The 23,853-nt window shown below is 37.1% G+C and overlaps 1 protein-coding gene across 3 annotated transcripts; it reads left to right on the plus strand.

Annotated features, from left to right (window-relative positions):
- tspan11 (tetraspanin 11) lies at positions 1 to 23,518 on the plus strand. Of its 3 annotated transcripts, none has more exons than XM_079816462.1 (9): positions 1 to 84; positions 3,063 to 3,154; positions 7,671 to 7,862; positions 10,471 to 10,545; positions 10,743 to 10,847; positions 12,414 to 12,572; positions 13,222 to 13,308; positions 17,853 to 17,977; positions 21,784 to 23,518. In XM_079816462.1, the coding sequence occupies exons 2-8, from the start codon at positions 3,068 to 3,070 to the stop codon at positions 17,928 to 17,930; spliced, it is 783 nt and encodes a 260-aa protein (XP_079672588.1). In that variant the 5' UTR covers positions 1 to 84; positions 3,063 to 3,067; the 3' UTR covers positions 17,931 to 17,977; positions 21,784 to 23,518. The 3 variants fall into 3 exon arrangements, with proteins under 3 accessions (XP_079672588.1, XP_079672590.1, XP_079672589.1); XM_079816464.1 differs by having other exon boundaries at positions 17,902 to 17,977; positions 21,784 to 23,069; XM_079816463.1 differs by lacking the exon at positions 17,853 to 17,977.
- The last annotated feature ends 335 nt before the right edge of the window (positions 23,519 to 23,853 follow it).

Consider the following 23,853-nt stretch of genomic DNA (forward strand, 5'->3'; position numbering starts at 1 on the left):
CCGATTCCCCCGCCGACTGGACTGGACGTACGCCTCCGGAGCAACAAGCCTCGCTGGATAAAACGACCTGTATCCGCTGTTAAGGTGAGTTTAAACACGATGTGTTTTCTTTTTATGCTATGGATAGTGACTTTTGCGCTTGTCCCAAACACTGCATAAGAACAGGAGTTTTAATTAAAAAGAAATGTACATCACATTCGTAGTTTTGATTTGTTTATGTTCACGAGTGTCGCAGGATCAATTCAACTGCGCGACATTGATGCGCTTAGCGGAAAGTATTATAGGTCAAAGTCCGGGGGAGGAAAGCATCAGAGAAAGAGAATCGTCTGCATTTGAATCACCATGTCCTCTTTTTGTTCGGGACAACCACCATTGCTTTCATTGTATGTTGGGTGTTGAAGGAGGAGCATAATAACGTGAATATTAGGCTACTGATTTAAATGCTCAGAGGAGTGATTTCACACGGTATTTAGTCACGTCGCATCCGTGGCTTTTGGATCGATTGACGTGTCAGTTGTTGGCGAGGAGACCACAACAAACTCCTCTGAACACAGTGAGAGTAAACAGAGTGAAAGTGAAACGCTGTAGAAATACACCTAAGAAAGGTTTTAAATATAGCCTACCTGATGCTATCTTTAAAAGTGGCCTATTAGTTAAAACGAAGAAAGATTACCTCACTATTTACTGCTACTTTTTTGATGTTGTAAAAAACGGTTTAATTGTTTTGTTGTTGTTTTTTGGAAGTAAAACGTAGGCCTGTTATTACAGGTAGCTAACACTTACCATAATGTTTAATTAGTTAAAATGAGTTAACTACATTAATTAACATGAACTAAGAATGAACAATACTTCTAGCATAATAATTAATCTTTGTTAAAGGGATAGTTCACCCAAAAATGACAATTATCCCATGATTTACTCACCCTCAAGCTATCCTAGGTGTATATGACATTCTTCTTTCAGACGAATACAATCGGAGTTATATTAAAAAATGTCCTAGGTAATCCAAGCTTTATAATGGCAGTGAATGGGAGCCCAAAATTTGAAGCCCAAAAAAGTGCATACATCCATTATAAAAGTAGTCTACATGGCTCTGGGGAGTTAATAAAGGCCTTCTGAAGAGAAGCGATATGTTTGTGTAAGAAAAATATCCATGTTTAAAACTATATAAAGTAAAAAAAATCTAGCTTCTGCCAGACCGCCTTCCATTTTTTACTTATTCAGAAAGTTGATATTTTTCTTACTCAAACTTGCACTTTTTTGGGCATCACATTTCGGGATGCCATTCACTACCAATATAATGCTTGGATTAGCCAGGACATTTTTTTAATATAACTCCGATTGTATTCGTTTGAAAGAAGAATGTCATATACACCTAGGGTGGCTTGAGGGTGAGTATCATTTTCTCTTTTTGAGTGAACTATCCCTTTAATGTATATTTCAAGATTTAGCCTACTAATACATTATTAAAGATGTATTCGTTAACATTAGTTAATGCTCCGTGAAGTAACATAAACAAACAATGAAAAGCTGTATTTTTTATTACATACCATTACCAAAGATGAACAAATACAGTAACAAATGTAATGTAATGTTAAAATTGAAGCCTTATTGTAAAGTGTTACCTATTACCACATAATTTACAGTAAATGTCTACATTATATTCAAGAAGACAGTACACTGCTGATAAAAACACTTAAACTAGCCTAATGTCTAGACTTCTGCCAAAACCCCTTCTACAACCAGACACCAACAAACCAAAATATATTAAAATGTCACCTTACAATTTGCTGCAAAATAAGAAAAGGACATTAAAGTCCCTGCATGACATATTACTTAAATATATAATATGTGTGTTTTATGTTTTGTTTTCTCTAATAACCCTTGCATTATTTGGTTAACAGTATATTTTATGGTATGGTATATTAAATGGTATTTTACTGAATTTTTCATATTATATATCGTTTTTTATGTTGTAGGGTTTTTTTCTTTAAAGAGGAAAATAAATAGTGTTGGTTTGGTTTAAAGTTGAATCGTCTTTTAAATCTTTCAATAATTAAACTTTTTTTTGAAATTCAAGTGGTATGTATTTTTAAAACAAGACTTTGAGTATATGGACAAAATAAGAATACCGGCTTCACTTAAAATTCTTGAAACACAATAGTAGTTACCCATGACAACACAAAGCCAGCATGTCTCTCAAATCCAAGCCAAAGCCACTGGTCTGTGAACAGAGAGGATAAGAGGATAGTTTGTGTTTATCAGGCAGACCCTGCACAATGAGGTGAATAATAAATGCAAACGCAATGAATAAAACATCATTTTCTACAAAATCATAATTCCAAACTAGTGGTATACTTAGGTCTGCATTTGGAATCCATCAGCATCATAAATAATCTGTATTTACTGCTCAATACAGGTAGATAACCCTTTAAGAAAAAGCACTTTAAGCGATTACTTTACTGACACACAGCAAGGGCTTTCTCCATACATTTAACACAACACGTGATCAGCAAATCAATATGTCCCCACAGTCATTCTGAACAACTTCTTTATGCCTCGGTATCTGAAAGAAATCAATGGGTTTTACAGTGAAAATCTAGGGAAAAACACACATTATAGCAGGGATTTTTTTTATAAACCAAGTTTTGTGTTTTGGAACAGTCACCTTTCTAATCTGCTTTCTGTGTCCTCGTGATTTCTAAAACCAGCCGTATGGGTTGAATTGTGTGTAGTTTTGTTGAGCTTTCAACCATTTCAAACCAAACTCCCTCATTTTAGCACCCATACATGGCTGCTGTTTTGACACGCGACGCCTCCACACTAGGCCCTGAGATGGAGCGTGTCGTCTGTCTGTGGCAGAAACCCATGGGCCACAGCTGTTAATTAACATGTCACAGAAAAGAACAGTGTTTGACTGCCATCCTTCCAAAAGCCTGTTTACGCTCCTGCCCACGTCCTTCTCTTTGTCCGTTTCCCATTTTGCCTTGTAACAAAGGGTGAACATCCTCCATTTCATGAGAACTCTATTTCAGTTCTATTTCTTTTCTTCTCTCCAACAGGAGTGATGGGCAGCATGTATAAAGATGAGCAGGACGACTGGGTCACAGTGTGTCTCAAGTACCTCCTTTTTGTTTTCAATTTCCTGTTCTGGGTGAGTCTGAGATCCACTTTGGTATTTAAAGCCCTTTGGATAACCTTTACTATCACGCTACATCAAAATGTATCTTTCTCAATGCACGTTTCTGGTTTTATAATAAATAATACTCTGAAGCATGCTGTTCAGAGGGGCAAAAATGTTGCTTCACACAAGTAAAAATGGTTTTGAATGTTGATTTCAAGCTGTTGTTTCAACTTTGTCATGCATAAAATGTTTCCAGACTTTGTTTTAGGTAGCATTCTTATTAAATATCAGATGTGATGAGAGACGAAGGTGAATGAAAAGTGCAGGGAAAAAGGATGATTTCATAACTTCAATCTGAGTCTTGTCCCATCATCCCCTCTCTCGTTCTCTTCCCCCTCTCACTTCCTCTTCCCACCCACCTGTGCCTGAGCGCAACAAGTACAGCGCCCTCTAGGGTTGAATTTTAAAACATGAGTAAATCTGAATGGAGAGAAATAAGCCTGTCTGAACAACAGCATCCACCAGTATAAAGTATCCTTTGATTGAATTGATCTTTGTAGGTACTTTTCTACATTAGAATGATAGGTTTTCATATATCCTGGACGAGAGGTTCAGGAAATGAGTCAGAAGCCACACCTTCAACCATAAGACACAATTTTGAGGGATTGTCCTCTGATTTAAAGGGATAGTCCACCAAAAATGATATTCCGTCCTCATTTACTAACTTTTGTTTTATTTTCTGGTGAACTATTACTTTAAGGCATAACCTCTGAAATATATTCAGTATAGTGATTCCTTCAATGTAGAACTTATAAGACACAATTTCTCCCTCAGACTCAAAAGTCCTCACTGTGTGTGTGGTATGCAAGCAGCTCAGGGGGCATGAAAGACAATGGGACTCTGGGACAGCTGTTGTTTGAGTTTGGCACTAGAGAATGTCAAGAAAATAGCTGGGAGTGTTGAAGGGAAGAGCCTTGTTGGGATTTCCTCCGCTTCTGACTTGGATCTGAAAAATGGATAAATGTGTGTATGACCATAGATTAATGGAGTGTTTACTTTGCACAGCACCACACAGGTGGATAATTAACCTGTGCTGAAATCTCAGGGTAAATGAATGGTTATTTGAGTTGGTTAAACAATGACAAGCCCGTCAAACTATGAAATAGTTGTTTATCAGTTGAAACAGGAGTTTCAGTTTGATATCTATAATTAACATAATGTTCTCACTCCAGCTACTATGATATCATTGTTTATCCTTGGCCATCTGTCTTCATAATTGTTTGTCTTGATAAACATTTTTGCTATCATTATCGCTTATCAAGGGGGTCACATCGTTTTTTTTTTCCCCCACCAGTTCCACATTGTTTAAAAAAAACAGGATTTGGTAAAGTGCCCCTATTTTAAACGTTCCTAATTTTGTTTTGGAGGTCTCCTACAATAGGTTTACATGCATCAAAGGTCCAAAAACTATTTTCTCATAAAATACACTGCAGCATCACCTCTTTTCTCACTGTGTCTGAAATGGTTCGGTAAAGGATTCAGTATGGCCCTGTCCCAAATGGCTCCCTAAACCCTCACGTTCTTCCTCTGAGTCCGCACTTTCATGACGTAACGGCTCTTTGACTGTCGGGAAGAAGTCCGCTGCTTAACCCACCAGTGCGGACTCGGCAGAAGTGCGCATTGAGGGTGCATATCGACCTCAAAGGGGGCGCTCGTGAGCACCCATCTGAGACCTAAAATGACAATTGGGACACCTTACGGTCTCGTGGACTTGAGAGTGCACATGAAGTGTGCCATTTGGGACAGGGCCCATCTCTTAACCCTCCTTTCCGAGAGCCTACTCTGCTCTGATTGGTCAGATGGCCCAGTTTTTTGTGATTGGTCAACCAGCGTGTCGGAAACCAAATGCCCATATGAATTTCAGCCGAGAGACTTCCTCAGTGTATACACAGTGATATGAATTGCAACAATGGCATGGTTTTACTGTATCAATTCGAGCCCGAGTTCTCATCCTTCGGAAGTGCACACCTTAAAGCTACACTGTGTAACTTTTTTTAGTTTATTCTTAGCTAAAAACACTTAGTTCTTTAAAAAATATATGTGCTCATTAATGTATATTTACTTCTTTCAAGTAATAAAGTATTCTCGTAAGTTTATAATATGCCATTGAAAATACATACAGGTAAGGGGTTCGAATGCGGGTCGCCATGTTGCCCCTCCATCTTGAAAGTACATTAGCCAAAGAGAGACATACCCGTAAATTCAAGCTTCGCCTGTCGCGTTTTAACACTCAATGGCACCGTGTCGAATGTGGACGAGGTCGAACTGGAAGCCATTTTAATCTTGGACCAAATCGGCCACCGTAGGAGTTAAAACGAAATCGGAATTGAGAGGAACAGAAACTCAAATTCACTGGATGGTCATATACCTTATCACCACTAGATGGGGGAAAATATCACACAGTGTAGCTTTAAAGTGAAAATCTGTTTTTTAATGTTGTTTATATGTCTATGTGGTGTTTTTAGTATGCGTTCAGACAAACCATGTGCAAATTAATAAGTAAACACCATTGCTGAGTGTTTTCTTCTTAAAACTCCAGTGAACTAAAGAAATTTTGAAATCCCTGGTGTTTCTTACGTCACAAACTACCTTGTAACCAATAATGTCAACGTGTGGGCGGGCTTTAGCATATCATTAACTATGTCCGCTCTAAAGCAGGGGAGTCTCAAGGGAAGCCAGGTTGATATGAAAAATCCGGTACGTTTAGCAATACAGCGGGTGAATTATGTATATGATGTATGTATAAGAATGTTATGATGAAGTACTGTATATGCCTTTTTCCACTGACGTTCTATGATATTCAATGCGTTTCTAAGGATGCTGATTTTTAGAAAGCAGACTGAGATTGTAAACGGGAACATGGTTTGTGTAACATTAGCAACACATTATTAGCTGTTCAATAACATCAAGCAAATGACTAATTAATTAACGTTATGTGTCCGACGCACATAAGAGCAATACCTTTGTGCAACGTTTACTAACGTAACTTGAGTAAAAGTTTAGTGAGCGGAGATGGGGCTAAATTGCATATTTGTACCAAATGAAGCACGGGTGTAGAGCTATATTCAAGCTATTTTAAGGCATGAATAATTTTTTTCACAGGAATAAACGTTTAAATGTGTAATTTTGATGATCAAAGATGAGTTTTAAGGGATACAAATACTGACTACAGGGGGACATTTGCTTAGAATGCGCATCAGGATGTACTACAACCTTAATTAATGAGTTCATAAATAATAATGAACGAGGTTAATGACCCCAGAAAGCTAGGACCTTGGTTTAACATCTCATTCGAAGGATTGTCCTTCTTTCAGTGTAGTGTCAAATTAGTGGTAGAGCATCCCGACAGGCTCAATATGCTCATCAGAATGTACTACAACACCTTAATAAATGAGTTCAAAATAATAATTAAAGTAGTGTGTCCTGTGTCTCAGGTGCCTAATAAAACTGGGGTAGCGCATCCTTGTGGGCTCAAAATGCTGAATTGATAGGCTACCAGAGCAGAAAACCATGTCTTCTCGACATGTCGACATCACAAACCAACCTTTTCCTTTGAGGGCGAGGGTGAGGGCGAGGGCGAGGGCGAGGCGAGTCAAAGTTGACGTTGTTTGTGGGTAGCCAATGAACACCATAGGCTGGCATTATGCAAATTTGTTACAAATCTACTTAGGTTTGTCATGAATTTATCATGAATTTGCAGACCTTTTAGATTCACAAATAACTATATATAACTATATCATTTAATTTAAATTAATATGTATATCAGGGCTGCACAATTATGACAAATTATACTTTTCGATTATTCCCTTTAAATTGTAATTGTGATTCATTAATTGCGATTATCACAATTTACATTGAAAGATGTTTTGAATAGCTTTATACCATTGTTTAAAGCAACTGCATGCTATATTTTTATATGATAAAAAGCTGAAAACATTCTTCCTGAAAACCTTTTATTGCTTTTCTATAGCATTAAGCCTCAAATGTAAACTATACATTGGTTTTATTTATTTTTTTAAATAAAAAAACAATGGGAAAAAAACCCTTAACCTGTAGAAAGAAAAATAACGCACACATCTTAAGCACCCAGAATAATGTAAGTGGACTTTTTCTTTTGTAATTGCGCCTTTGAACGATTACGCAATTGTGGCATCCGTAATTGTAATCACGATTAGACATTCGATTAATTGTGCAGCCTTAATGTACATACATTTAATTATTTTTTTACCCTCTCCCTGCCCCTTATAATTAAACAAGCCATTTTTTTCAGCAAGCAAACATTTCATTGTGAGAGGCTCAAAATGTACTGTAGGCGGTCATGTATTGATTCATTCATATTCATCATAATGTTCTGAATGTTTGGAATGAACCATTTTTGTGGCTTACTCATATTTTTTTAGTTCTAAAAGCTTGATTTTTCATTTTATTTGACCCAGTTAGTGTATTAGCAGGAGCTGATATCCTATGATTTATTTTTCTCTTTCAGATGGGTGGCGGGGTGGTGATGGGTGTTGGGATCTGGACGCTGGTCGATAAAGGAGAGTACCTGAGCCTGCTGGCCTCCAGTACATTCGCCGTGTCCGCCTACATCCTGATCCTGGCCGGGGGGCTGGTGATGGTCACCGGGTTTTTGGGTTGCTGTGCCGTCATACGTGAGCAGAGGAGCTGTCTGTCCACGGTGAGAGGACGGAGATGAATGTGAAAGTTTTGCTGGTTGTGCCAATGTATCCATTGTGCTCCACTCATTAGATGTAATTGCTTTAGATCCCAGTCTTTGTTTAGTCAACTCAGTTATTGTCGTCTGTAAGTTGAGATGGGCGGCACTGAGTGTACACAGACAAAGTAGAACGGGCTACATCGCAGCCGTGACAAATGAACTGACAGGCATGTGCTTCCGCGCCATTTTTCTTATAAAGATAGTACCTTATGTTTGTTCGAGGGAGTGAAAGAGACCAGCAAGGTTGTGACTGCCACTGCAGCAGTGCTATTTATAGCCCACTCTCGCTTCGATGTATGAATCTATGGTGGAGCGTCAACCTCAGTGGGAATTAATAATGAGGATACAGCCTTTATGGTCTGATATAAATGCATTGCATTTTGGGGAAAAAACATATATATGCATGCATAAATGTCAACATGCGACAGCTGCCGTAAGGTTAACAGCTGTTCAGTGCGCTGTTTTGTTCGGATAACCTTGAATGGGTTCATTTAATTTGCTTCAGTGCAAGTGTTGGTGTTTATATTAATTACATTGGACTTCCTGTCCTTTCTTTCGACCTCTAGAAGAGAAGTGCCGCGTTGAATGTGTGTTTTTTGATATTAGGTTAAACTTATTTGGCTTGCTGTCCACTGATGAGGGGCTTGGTGAAGCAGCTTCAATTCGAGATCTGATAGACCCCATAGTGACAAAATATAGGATATATTATGTAGGGCAAGGTACCTAAGATAAAGGTGGAGTTTGGGGAGGTTGTGGGATGCTGGAACATCTGAGACTGAGGAGAGGTAAGCAGCTGTTTATATACTCTGGCTGAGTAAATTACATTTAGGAGCTTCACTTATTCATCTCTCACTTATTCTATCTCGGTCTACAGTGTCTGCGCATAATTTGATGTGCACATTTCTGTTCTTTGCATACATTACAACTTTGCTGATTAGTGATGGAAACTAAAGTTGAACAGACTGTTCAGTTCAACTTCAGTACTCACTTTGCAATTAAAATAGAAATCAGTGTATGCATAGAAAGGCTTGGTGCGTTTGAATTATGTATAACCGTGAAAACATTTTGCTTGCAATTATGCCACAAAAAATGATTTCCCTGAAAACATGTTCAAAGGCAGATTTGTGGTTGTTATCACCCATTCGCTCTCCCCTCGCTGTAAACTGTGACAGCCATTTCAGTTTAGTCATTTATTGTTTTATTTTCCTCTGAGGAAAATATCACTGTGTCTTTCATTTTTATCTGTCAGGCGTCTCCACCTCTGCCAGCTCCGAGCAAGACATTTACGAAAACACAATATTTTATTTACTTCATCCCCATGACAGTGCAAATATTGTTATATTTTGAAGCATTTTGAGCGTTGATGTGTGTTTAAAACAACCTTGTTGTAAGATACTGTTTCTCTTAGAGAAGCCATTTAAACTAAACTGGCTAAATTAAGATTTCTGAACAAAAGATCTGTAGTTACTGTAAGTTTATTGCTTGTTGGTGACATTTTAGCATTTAGTTAAAGGAGTATTTAGTTAAAATGAATTACCCCATGATTTATTCACCCTCAAGACATCCTAGGTGTATATGACTTTCTTCTTTCCGATGAACACAATCGGAGTTATATTAATAAATATCCTGATGCTTTATGCAGTGACAGGTTCCATTGAGTTGGAATCTCAAAAAAGCACATCCATCCATCATAAACATACTCCATATGGCCTTCTGAAGTGAAACAATGGGGTTCTGTTAGAAAAATATCCATATTTAAAACTAAATATCCAAAAATTTTATTATCTAGCTTCTGCCAGACCGCCTTCCGTATTCAACTTACGCAGAAAGTGTAACGCCTCTCACAACACTTACGCTATGTCCTACATTGCGTCAGTTATGCTTTTTTCGTAAGTTGAATACGGAAGACGGTCTGGCGAAGCTAGATATTTTACTTTATAAAGTATTAAATATGGATATTTTTCTTACAAAACCCCATTGATTGGCTTCAGAAGGCCTTTATTAACCCCCTGGAGCTGTGTTATTATGGATGAATGCACTTTTTTGAGCTTCAAACTCAATGACCCCATCACTGCCATTTTAAAGCTTGGAAGCATCAGTATACGTCAGAAGAGTCATATACACCTAGGATGGATTGAGGGTGAATAAATCATGGTGTAAATTTCATTTTAAAGTGAACTACTCCTTTAACAAACAAATGCAAATGGCTTAAATGTATTTATTTATAAAATTCTTTCATAATTTTGTTTTAATGCTTAATGCTTTTTTTGTTAAGTATTTAAATGTTTAATTTAATTTGTTGTTTTTTTTTTTACACTTTTTAACAGTTGATTTTTTTTTTAATTAATTAATTGTGCAACCACAAACTTCCCCTTGACTTTCAGGATTTTCTGAAATAATGAGAATAATAGGAATTATGATATTTTCACATGGATTCACATGGCATCATCATTTTATAATTTGTATAGTATATACAGCGGCAATGTCTGGACTTCCTGTTTTCTGAAAAAGATAATTTTGTTTGCATTCATTGTATTTGTATTGCTCATTGGTTCTTGTCTTCTTCCAGTACTTCTCCTGTCTGCTTCTGATCTTCCTCATTGAGCTGGTGGCTGGTGTTCTGGCCTATGTTTATTACCAGGCGGTGAGTGAAATTTTAGACCGTATTTCTATAAAACAAAGCTCTAAAGAACTAACTCCCAATTGCTTTTATGATGGATCTAGTTGTAGGACTGTGCCGACTGGCACAGATGAGTGATGACACTGCCTACTGCACACTCTCTGTTTATTTTAGTTCATTTCTCTCCACTTTTTTTTCTCTCTTCTCTCTGTCTCTCACAGCTGAGTGAAGAGCTGAAGCAGCACTTGAGCAAGACGATGACTGAGAACTATGCGCAACCTGGAAAAGATAGCATCACTCAGTCTGTGGACAGACTACAGCAGGATGTGAGAAACGCCAAATCCCAGGCTTTTATTTGGTTTGATTAGAGTCAAGGCAAATGCTTGTTATACTGTATTACATTTTTGTAGTTTTTGTGAGATGGTAGCTGTTATGTACAGTAAATGTGTCTAAATCCAAACGTGGGATAAACAATCACTGCGTCCCAATTCGCATACTATCCGTATTAAATAGTATTCGAAAAAATAATTAGTATGTCCCAAATCGTAGTATGTTGAAAAGAGTATTCCAAAGACTCCCGGATGGTCTACTATTTCCGGTCAGAATTCGAAGTGCAGATCAATGCGCACTCTAACATCTGATATTGCCCTTAACCCATTTTGAGATGGACGAGGATTCGATTAGAACTACAAACGCGGATAAAAAGTGTTAAAAAACTGCAAACATGACGGTAATGCGAGTCCAACGGTTAAGTAGAGAGGGATTGATAAAGGGGTTTGAGTGAGCAATTATCAGTATTTAACATGACTAAAATATATTTATTCTATATTATCCACATTATATTTCACCTGCAGCAGCATTGTGAACTTCTGTAATGAAACATTTGGCCATTAACTTTGCAAACACATGAGAGGAGTCTCTGCATTAAAGACCCACGAATGGCAGATCAACGTGCGACTACATTTCTCTCTCAGTAGGAAATTAAACTGAATGTGGAGGATTTTAACTGTGACGATGATTGTCAGTTCACTGTCAGGGCAGTTTAAACGTTGACGGGATGCACGTAACTAAGCAACAGAGTCCGTTAAAGATGACGAAGTAGTATGTCCCAAAGCTTGCATACTCTTCTGCTACACACTCAAAAGTATGTACTTTTTCTTCACAAAAAGAGTACATACTTTTCGGTCATAGTATAAGTAGGCGAATTGGGACGCAGCAAATGTCTTTAATGAATATGGAGGATGACAGGTAAATCAAGCACACTAAATAACGGAGATAACTGACAGGACGTAATCAAACGGTGTATAAATATACACTGAGAACTAAATGAGACAGCTGGGGATAATCGGTAACTATAGAAACAAAGTACATAATCAGAAACCAAGGAAACTGAAAATAAACAGAGCAGGGAAACAGGAACTAAGGGAAACAAAACAGAACAAAAGTCCATAACTTCTGAACAATCCTTTTAGTTTTTTATTTCAGAAATATTTAGATTTTATTTGTTTTTATTTTGTTTTTATTTAAAATGTTTATTTTATTTTTATTTAAAAATGTTTTTATTTATATTTTGTTAAAAATAAAGTATAATATTAATAATTTTATTTTGCTTTTATTTTGTTTAGATTTAATATAATTTTTTTAGTATTATTATTTTCTATTACATTTGTTTTTCATTTTTATTTTTTTAATAAAACTCACTATCAGCTCTTTAATTTAAACAATGTACTAGACAATACACTGTCCCTAAACGTCATGTAAAAATCACTACTGTGAACAAAATAGTGCAGAGATACAGGTACTCCATGCCTTTTAAATACCGGACCACTTTGCACTAATGGTAGCTAATTGAAAAATAACCAGTAATTAACTCCCTCACCTTCACCCTGCAGTTCAAGTGCTGCGGGAGCAACAGCTCTGTTGATTGGACGCACAGTGTGTACATCATGTCCCCGGAGGCGGAGACAAGGTTGGTCCCTGACAGCTGCTGTAAGACCATCACCCCTCAGTGTGGAAAGAGAGACCACCCCTCCAACATCTACAAGGTGGAGGTGGGTCTGACACAGTCAACATCATATCATCCTCCACATAACATGTATTCAACATGATCATACTAGTGTATTCATCTGTACTTAATTACCTTTACAAAACTCTTAATTCTGTTAATGTTCTGTTGTGGTATTGAGGTTTGAGGCAAAGCTGCCACATGCTCAGATGCTTCTTCATTGTCTGTGGGAACTACAATGCGCCTGTGAACCATATCATCGTGAAGTGTTTGATACACCCCTTGAGAGTCATTTAGACTATGAAAGCACAGCTGTGAGCGAGACAGGTGCGACTGGTAACATATATTAGCTAGTGAAGTGTGAGGAAACACTACAGTGAACTGCTGCCAAGCTCTCCGTATGTATTCTTTGGGAACAGACCTCCGGTGTGATACATAATACATTACGACACTGGTTTTACAGGCCTATCGTGAGCGATTAATTTTACTCTATATGCAATATGTTGTGGCAGTATCCACAATAATGTCTCGTAAATCACACAATAAAAAAAATCTCCCTATCACCCATATATCTGTAACTTTTTATCAGTCTGCAAAGTAAATCCCTTTACAAATCCACATATGCACATTGACACTGAAAAGACAAGCACATGATACATTTATGAAGTAGTTTATAATGCTGTGGTCTCTCACAGGGCGGCTGTATCACTAAACTGGAGCAGTTCCTGGCGGATCACTTGCTCATCATTGGAGCTGTGGGGATAGGCGTGGCCTGTCTACAGGTAAGCCCCTCCCTCCCCCTCAGGTTGATAGTTCCCAAAAAAATTGAATTCAAAAAGTCATTATTTACTTACCATCATGTGGCTTCAAAACAATATGATTTTAAGAATCATAAGAAAGAAAAATTCTTATTGGAAAGAAAAATTAATAAAACAACTCATCTCTCTCATACATGACAGTGTATCATGTTAATTTCGTTGACAAATCATTTTTGATATTATTTTCACAGACGAGAATGTGAATGACGATAATATATTGACATTTTCGTCAACTAATAAAAACTAGACGAAAATGTTAGGGAGGGACGATTTGGGAAAAGATCCAGTCGGAACTGCTGTGTGTGTGGGGTAAATGCGCACAACAGTCCCCGGCGGGACATGAGTTGAAAGAATAAAGATTGATGTATGCAAGTTGTTAAAAAGAATGCATATCATTCATCGAAAAAAAAGACCATGTGCTCTTCTGTAGGAGAAGAGGTTTTATTTAATTTTTAAGATAAATAAAGACATGTTATGTGTCACAGCAGTTAAATGTGTGTCTGTATTGCATGTTCAAACTTTATTATCATTCATATTAACAGATTAATAGATGCTTTCTCCAGGGGTATATATAATGAGTTTGGACATTTTAGAGAAATTCTTAAGTAATGCATTACACTACAGTGTAATTAAACCCATTCGATTTTAGTCGACTAAAACTAAAACAATTCAGATGACTAAAATATATCTAAAACTAAATACAAATTTGCTGTCAAAATGAGACTAAAGCTGTCATAAAGGACAAATAATAATGAATGTTTTTTTTTAAATAATGACAAATTAAAAGGATTTTCCATCCGTTAGAGGTCGCCTATTCAAAACAAAGGCGTAGCTTGATGATGTCAAGTTTGAGCGCAGAATCTTGGGACATGTGGTCTTCACCTCACAGCCGGTGGAAAAGAATCGGGATAGGACACGGGCAGAAATCATGATCATGGATGCAATTATTAACGTTACTGTAGTATGAAGCAGAGCAGGACCGAGTGTTGTGAGAGCTGAGCAAGGCCGCTGGAGCGATTGTTAATAAGATGAAGGCAACACGCCTCGCGAGCAGTGGGACTTTTATTATGCCACAGTCACCGGCGCCACTTACGCTTTTCCGGTCATGAGTATGAGGTAACGCAGCTCTGTTTCTCATATTAGATACATCTGAGTGTGTTGAAAATGATGTTATGACGTTACTCTGTCCATTTGCTCGGCGGCTTCTATGACACTTGTTCACACTGCAGTGAGAGTAAAGCGTTTCTGCAAAAATAAAACCGGAAACCGAGGGTAACGCAGATATGACGCAATTGACAGGCGACTCCATCACACGTCCCGGTTCCTTGGTTAAAATAGCAGTTTTCTCACGATTTACAAATATTTGGAAACATTTGGGATATTGTAAGTACTCAACTGAACAAAATATATAACACTGACCTATCCACTGACTGGATATTGAAAAAAATTTACATTGTGCACCTTTAAGCATACCAATGCTGTATTTATATAAACAAAAATACAGTAAAAACAGTAACATTGTGAAATATTATTTTTTCCTGAGATGGCAAAGCTAAATTGTCAGCAGCCATTACTCCAGTGTCATCTTTCCAATAGGCTTATTTGTAAACATTTCGAAACATTATCAAATATTTTTGTGGAAATCGCGATACTTCTCGACACCATTAATTTTTTGATGAATGACAGCATTTATTTGAAATCGGTATATTTTGTAATATTATAAATGTTTCTTTTGATCTTGTGAATAAAAAGTAATTTACCGACCGCAAATCTTTGACCACAAAACATTTACAACTTGCATACTTTACAGAGATGTTTATGTCCAATTACCTTGAAACATACCCTGGAGAAACAGTATGAACAATGGATCATTGAGGTCTCCTGATGTGGTTCAATAACATGAAAGCCTTCACTAAAATAGCTGATGCAGTGGCCAGAGGGCAATCGTTTAATGGACTCTGCTTTTGCCCTCGACCGGTAATGTGCACAGTAGTGCACTGCCCGCTGGGTAAAAATAGGTGGAGACCGCATGCAGGCTAGAGAAAATGAAAGAGAGAGATGAGAGCTCTCAGCTTTAAGAGCAGATCTCACAGTGAGCGTGCAGAGGGCCATTGATCTGTTTCCTTTGAATAAACTCTGTATATAAACACCACTGAAATGTGACTCCAGCTAAGACCTCATATTGATTCTCTGAGCTGGGAGTGATGGATAATGACCATAGATTATGTTTTTAAGAAGTGTATCCCTGTCCTTCTCTTTTTAGTGGGTAATATATGGTTTTAATGTTTTTATATGTTGTTGAGCCTGTATGTGAATATTAATGTTTGCTGTAAGACATGTATTGATCTGAAATGCAACAACAGGTGTCCTGACATTTCATCCTACTAGGGCTTACTGCACACGTGCACATCAATATTTAATATTTATTTTAAAAATATTTGAATTGTTTTCAGGGTAGGTTTAGGGTAGGGGTAGGTATGGATGTTTTTTGCAGTAAACATGTCTTAGGTATTGGTCTTATTGGTTTATTTAAAGGAATTCAATTAAAAGTTCCAGTTCTGTTGTAGTTATGAAGTAAACTATTTGAAAATAATGGTATATATATATATATATATATATATTTAAATATGCACACATTCACTCTTATTTTCCTCTGCCTAATATGTAAAAATGCAAAACGCTTCTTGTCACGTCAAATTCAGTTATGATTTACGTAAATAATGCCATATTTTCAATTCAAAATGGTGAAATTTCATAAAAAGTGTCAAGTAGTTTGCATCACTCAATACTACTGTTTTTTATCGTAAAACTGTTGTCAAATATTAAATGTTAAGCTACTTACGACGCACTCTTTCCCTGCTATAACTAAAGTGTCGCGTTGGAATTCGCACTAACATTAAGCCCCGCCTTCTTTGATTTGATTGGCCATCCCACTCTTTATGACAGTGACAAGCGCTGTTAGACCACTGAGGCAGACCAACCTAAAAATGTTACTTTTAAAAAATGTTTTGTCATCCTAGCAACAAACAGAGCGGTGTGTAATGGAGTACAGCAGAGCAGCATCAAGAATATCAAATATTGGGGGGACAATTTGGCCATTTGACTTGACTTGTCCCCCTCAATGTCTATGGTGGTTACGGCCCTACTCAAACCACTTGAATATGATGCTGGTAGTACAACTTGATAGGTATTATGTTTTGCTGTGCTACCTTCTGTTTTAATGGGAGGTAGCAAAATCTGACATGGTAGGACAGAACATTGCATAATATTTGTTAAAGTTGCCTGACCAGACGTGACAAAATCAGTGACAAAATCAATGTCTTGCATGTAATATCATTAGTTTTGGTTCTAACAAGCCGTTAGAACACTGTGTTCTTCTTAAAAACTTTTAGTGTGCATTGTACTATGCAATTTGTAGCGCATGGGATGCAGGGCATAGGATGCAGTCTGTACTGTGTACCGCATACTACGTAGTGTACTGGATGTTAGTCTCGCTTGGCTAGTCAAAGTGTTTAATTAATTCCCTTAGGTCAAATTATTTACTGTAAATAGTTTAAATCAGTGAAAAACTATCAAGGTTTAAGTGGATGCCTATAAGGACTTTGTGATGAGCAGCGTTTCCAGCATCAATGTCTCAGCTGCTGGTCATGTGATCATTTCATCCAGGAAATGTGAAGCTCTGGAGTGATTAGAGGACTAAAAATAAGTCCTGTGTTAAATTTAATGTAATGATTTTACTGTAAAAAGCCTCAAAATGGCTTGAAGCAGCTGTCTGTAGGGAGCGCTAATTAAATTGATCCTCTTAAATGATCTTTCATATCACTGTCGTTATGCTCTGCAGGGGTCTAGAGCATTAGAGTTCACATTCATAACATAACAAATTGTTTGTGTTGAAGAAACTACTTTAAAACTCTACTCATTTGTAGTATTATATAGTCAAACTAGCCAAGCTGCTAACTGAAGTTGCTAACAAAATGTAGCTAAATGCACTGAAATCAAGGGGTCAGAATCTTATAAATCATCATCACTATCTATAAATGTATAACAATGAGATGATGCTATTTATCTAATATAAAAACATCTTTATTATAGTGAAAGCCTTTAATTGAGCTTCATTTTGCAACAATGCAACAAATTAAAGGGTGGGTCTAATGGTATTTAATGCATACTGATTTATTTGTTACACAGTTAAAGAGTTGGATTCTCATCTCTAGAAAACATTGAATTGTGTAACCAAGTTAAAAAATAATAAATCAGCATTTAACTTATTATTTCACTTTAAAAAGAATCAGAGCATTGCTTATTTGACACTGTAGTGTCTTGCCCTAAACATCTTTTTCTTAGATTGTCTGAACACTGTATTTCAGGGATTTGTAATGTTTGTCTTAAATTACAGCGTGTGTCTCTGTTTTGTCTTGGTTTTGTTTGTCTTTCTGTCTCTTTCTTTTTGTGTGTATCTGTGTGTGTGTGTGTGTGTGTGTGTGTGTGTGTGTGTGTGTGTCCTGTAGTTAATAGGAGCAGTGCTGACTGCCTGCTTTATTTATCTGCTTTATAAAGAAGAGGAAGAGGACTTTTCTGACGTTTGATTGGCTAGTGCCAATATTTGACTCCTGAACCGCTATGCGATGAGAAGGTCGGCTGTTTGAGTTTATGCTCGCGTGTGTGTGTGTGCATGTCGATGTGCCTTGTCCCTGTCACCTCATGTCCACCTCATGCTTTCTGTATGACTTATGTGTATGTTTGGCATGACACCAGCACTCTTAAACCACACATGCTGAATGCTGCATGGCAAAAAGGAACCAAACTAATGGCACTGAATAGCATTTTTATGTTAATCGCTTTTTGGAGACATTCAGCTACAAATACTTTTTCTTGTGAATCAGCAACTTTCATCCTTGGACGGTGCAGACCTGATATAACCTTGTACCTGAAACCTGCTGTGAGACTCCCAGTGTGTCCGATCTATTTCAGGCTTTTTTCTTCCTGTCTATTTTATCCCTCCCCGCGGACCCAGACTGTTGAAAAGGAGAAGTTCCAAAGGTGTCAACATATCTCCTCAGAAAAATAGGCTGTTTTTCTCCTTGCTTTTTGTATAGGCCTGCTGATTGCATATAAGTCTCATCTCTCAGTTGGTTGTCTGTCGGGCCTTTCACCGGTGCTGTTAATCCCACTTTTCATCCGGCTTTATTTTCCTCTAGAGTAGCATTAGAAGTGCTGGCAGAGAGCAGTAATACTGCTTCTCACTCAGTGCTTTATGACATGGAGGAGAGATGCTTGAAAGACCAAACTTGTTATAAAGCTGAAAATGAAAAATGGACACAAAGGAAGGTATTTTGTAGATTTTCTAAGATGCTCTTTTTTGCACAAGGAACATTAATGAGGACTGGGGCTGTTAAGCTCGAGGCATAAAGTAGTCAAAACATTTTGTTCACAATATTCTACATTTGCTAATGTCATATGATAGCTTTTCTTAAAGATTGTAAAGACATACCGTTCAAAAGTTTGGTGTCAGTTATATATTTTTTTGTGTGAAACATATTTCAATCAGGTCCACTTAATTCAAAAACACCATAGACAAACTTTTAGTCAACTTTTTATTGGCATTTTTAGAAAAATGTACATTTGGCGATATGGCTCTGTTCTAAATTCCCTGTCTTTATCATGAGCTCCATGAAAAGCCAAGACATGGAACAGCAGCAGATTCTGGGGACAACCTCCCATTTTTTTAACTGGGAGGGCAGCGAAATCACCCATTTAGAACAGAACATGCATCAATGACAACAGAATGACATCGATACAGTTAAACACGGTTTAAGAGCTGGGGAGGAGGTGGGTTGCAAAGCAACATGCAGTGGAATCAGCTAGCTTGCAGACTGAACTGAAGCTGCGCTTAAAGGGATAGTTCACCCAAAAATGAAAATTAGCCTATGATTTACTCACCCTCAAGTCATCCTAGGTGTATATGACATTCTTCTTTCAGACGAATAAAATCAGAGTTATATTACTAAAGTCCAGGCTAATCCAAGCTTTATAATGGCAGTAATTGTTGCTCTGTTTTTGAAGTCCATAAAAAATGCATCTGTCCGTCAAATAACGTGCTCCACATGGCTCCGGGGGGTTAATAAGGGGCCTTCTGAAGAGAATCGATGCATTTGTGTAAGAAAAATATCCATATTTAAAACTTTATAAAGTAAATTTTCGGCCGATCGCCTTCCGTATTCAATTTATGGAAAAAGTATTAAAATGTTACCAGGGACGACGCGTACGGATCTTGAATTGCGAGAAGGCACTTTCAACACTTTTCCACGGATGGCGATCGGCTGGAACTTTACTTGATAAAGTTTTAAATATGGAAATTTTTCTTACACAAACGCATCGATTCACTTCAGAAGGCCTTTATTAACCACCCAGAGCTGTGTGGAGCACATTATTTGACGGACAGATGCATTTTTTATGGACTTCAAAAAGAGGGTGAGTAAATCATGGGCTAGTTTTCATTTTTGGGTGAACTATCCCTTTAAGTAAGGCGCCGTGTTTGAGAGTTGCCAATTGAGTGCATAGGAATCTGATCAGCTGATATGGGTGGAGTTGGAATTTTTCCAATCGGCTGATAGCGGAGCTAGCGAATGCTTGATTTATATTTTATTCAGCAAGGATGCTTAAATGTATCAAAAGTGACAGTAAAGACATTTAAAAAAAATAAATGCTGTTCTTTTAAACTTTTAAAACAAATCAGCATATCATAATGATTTCTGAAGGATCATGTGACACTGAAGACTGGAGTAATGATGCTGAAAATTCAGATTTTCATTACAAGAATACATTTAAAATTAAAATGTATTAAAATTAAAATATATTTTTTTCATTATAAATTCAAATAAATAAAAAGCAGATCTTTTAAATTGTAATAATATTCCACAATATTACTGTTTTACTGTATTTTTGACCAAATAAATGCAGCCTAGGTGAGCATCAGAGACTTCTTTCAAAAACATTTATAAAAACTTGTCAACCCCAAACTTTTGAACAATAGTCTTCATTTGCTTAAAATGGTTCTTTTTGTTGTATTTTTAAAAATCTCTTTGACACTTTTGACATCAAACTTCATTGGTTCTTTTGTCAGTGACTTTTTTTATTGACTCCAAGCACAAATAAAAGTCCCCATTCGTTTTGTTTGTATGAAAAAGAGCAGCATTGACATTCTGTGAAATATCTTCAAAAGAACAATTATTGCGTGGGTTTAGATTAGGGTGCACAAATTACATCATTTTCACTTTTTATGCTAGTATATGGTAGTCCTTAATACTTTGGTATATTAGAGTCATTTTTTGGTTATAAACTAACATATAATATGAATGTACCCCATTATTAGTCCATAAACTACCACACACTGACACAGACATTACAGTTCCCAGAGGTTCATTTGAAACCTCAAAAAACACTCATAAACCAGTGATCCTTGCTGGCATGTTCCGTAAATGCTCATTTACCCTACAATTAACTACAGATTAACCAATTTAAAGTTTATGTTTTTTCCTATAAAACCAGAACATTATTAAGGGAAGGAAATACTTGAGTTGAGCTCTGCTCTGGTTTATTTCTGTGTTTGTGGGTAGGATGAGGCTCCATCATTTTTGTAGAAATAATCGCCCACCACAAGCCCTCCCAGGACCTGGCTTCCGATTTGTCTTTGGATTTGCTTTTTCCAGAGAGATAGAAAAAAGAAATCAAGCCTGGCTTGAAACACTCTATATATTTTTAGATTATGTTTTGTAACTTGTAGACTGAGTTTGTATGATTGCGTCCATATATTTTTACCTCCTAAAGATTTTTTAAAACAGGTTTTTGAGTTTTTTTTCCAACAGCTAGAAGAGCATCATGCTGTGTTTTTATGCAGTCATAAACTTTAAAGCAAGAATTCCTCAGTCTTCCAGAACTCACCTGTATGAATCTCAAATGTGAAGATGAATGTTTATGCTCTCTTCATTATGAGAGTTACCACTGGTCCGATTCTGCCTACACACTGTAGCCTTCGTACAAACACGTGCACACACACACACACACTCCCACACATGCTAATTGACCCAATTACAACAACACTGCTACAGGCTGCCTTACACCTCGGTTTCCATAGTAACTGTACACCGCTTCCCTCTTCCTTCAAGCCTTTCATAAAGAGAGTTTCAACAATTGCCACAAGGCCACATCGGACCATATCTTGATACTTGAATCAACTCAAAAGAGAAATACTAACCATCAGTCCACTGTAATATTGTTGGGGCTCTTTTTATGAAATGCACTGCTGCTTGATGCCTGCCAGTATCTCATTCTGTTCCAATTCTTATGATAGTTTGACCAGACAGATGTCCACCAGACTTATCAGATCTTCATCATTTTAATGTTTCTTTGATCACATATTTATGTCTGTGTGTGTTTCAGATATGTGGAATGGTGTTCACCTGTTGCCTGCACAGGCGCATTAAACTGGACCCGTACTGATGCTCGGAAACGTATATGCCTTTCCTGACACTCCACACACACATTCACGGCCTTACTACTGTGCCCATTTAAAACTGCACGAACAAATGCATTTACATCAATATGAGGGCTTTATTATCTTTCATTTGCCTCCTTATGATCCTAATAGTTTTAAAAGATTGCCCTGCGCTGTCAAGGAGGCAGTTAGAAATGTTTTACTTTGAGTAAATTATAATATCATATATCAAAAATATTTTTTCATGAACCACATATTTGTTTTGATCTTGTTAAATGTATGTAATGTGCTGCTAGATCTCAAACAGGTGTGGGAACCTGCTTAGGGGCACACAAATACACTGGACCAACATCAATAATGGGTTGAAGACCATTTATTATATTTTCCTACAAAATATATATATATATATGTAGCTTGTGGAAAAAAATCACTGTTTAGCAAGTTTCAGGATATTTTAGGGGACAAAATGGCATTGTGTCCTAAAATAGAGTGGGAAGCATGTCTGCAGTCTTTATATCATGTGTATATCATGCCAAACAGGAAGAAAGTGTCTTATTTTAAATCTGTGGATCTGTTCATTAGTTGCTCCTGAATCAGTTTCATGCAAATTCTGCCAATCACACGTCACGTTAGATAGGCTTAAATAAAACCTAAATGATATCCCTCTGATGGATTGGCTGAATATTATGCTCACTGGATTATTATGCTCATTTTACTTTCATTGAATTGATGGACTCCCGGGTGATCGAAGGAAATCTTAATGAGGTTGCCACAGCAACATCAGCCTTTTTGAATTTCAATGTCATTTGGAAAAAAATGCTAAGGAAAAAGAAAAAGATTAAATGTAACATTCTTGTTGTACTGATTAGCATGTAATCCAGTTGCTTTATGCTAATGACAGATTATGCATATTTTAAAATGTTGGTAAAAACACTGTGCAAATTTGCAATCTCTCATCAGAGCTGCAAGAAAGTATGCATTTAACTATCCCATTAGTTGATATAATATCTGTAATCTTTCATTTGAATATTGTTATCTGTGTAGATTGAATGTATATACAAAAGGTTATCGCCTATCACCATTTGCTCTGATAAAAATGGGTTCACCTCATAAATTCTTTGCCTTAAGACTATTGCATCCTTTTGTGGGCAGTAGAGCTTTATCTGAAACAGCTGTATGTTTACTGAATGTTTTTAAAAATGTACTTCTAATAAACGTATTTTGCTGACGTATTCAGGTTGACTGCTTGTACTGACACACTTTAGCCGGTAGATGGAGACAAACACAAGTGGATAAGCTTGCTTCAAGGACTTGAAATTGAAAATCCACCCGGTTCTGTTCGCAGAAGACCCATTGCAGCCACTCATATCCGGATAGTAACTTTCATATCCGGATAATATCAGATCCAGATTGTCTTTACGTTTGACCACATAAATTTGTCTCTGTTTTCTGTTTCTGTCAGATACCAATCCTATCCCTCGTTGCAAACAAATCTGCAAGACTTTTGAGTTATTGGTGTTGTCTTGTGCCTGTTTAAGAGTTTTAATCTTGTGCTGGCATTGCAGTCGCACACATTTTTAACTGTTCTGTCATCCATTATGAGAGTAAGTTACTGACAAATTCAATTAGGGTGGAGTAATGATGTATTGTGCAACTTGAATAAACAGATGTTTTCAGCTTACTCGCATGCACAATGTGTTTTAAACCACTTCTCAGTGTGATTTGAGCAATACAATTGCAAAGCATAGGCTAGATGCAGTTACACTGTCAAGCATATCTGATCTCTCCATGACCCACAAAGTGGATTATTGTGGTCAAAATTCTAAATCGCTCATGTCGTTTCCTCAGGAAGCCATGCATAACAAAGTAAAGCATACGAGCGATTTTATAGCACCCTCCACCCTACCTCTGTTTAACATTACCAACAAGTGAGTGAATGGAAGACAGCTGGTGATGCATAACACACACACACACACACACACACACACACACACACACACACACACACACACACA

Source organism: Gobio gobio, assembly GCF_949357685.1.
Source record: "Gobio gobio genome assembly, chromosome: 5".
NCBI lineage: Eukaryota > Metazoa > Chordata > Actinopteri > Cypriniformes > Gobionidae > Gobio > Gobio gobio.

Excerpts from the sequence above, each read along its gene's own strand:
- tspan11 (XM_079816462.1), top strand. The coding sequence starts at position 3,068 with ATGGGCAGCATGTATAAAGATGAGCAGGACGACTGGGTCACAGTGTGT. Across the intron at positions 3,155-7,670 it reads TTTTCAATTTCCTGTTCTGG|ATGGGTGGCGGGGTGGTGAT; the intron begins GTGAGTCTGAGA and ends TTTCTCTTTCAG. Across the intron at positions 10,848-12,413 it reads TGGACAGACTACAGCAGGAT|TTCAAGTGCTGCGGGAGCAA; the intron begins GTGAGAAACGCC and ends TTCACCCTGCAG.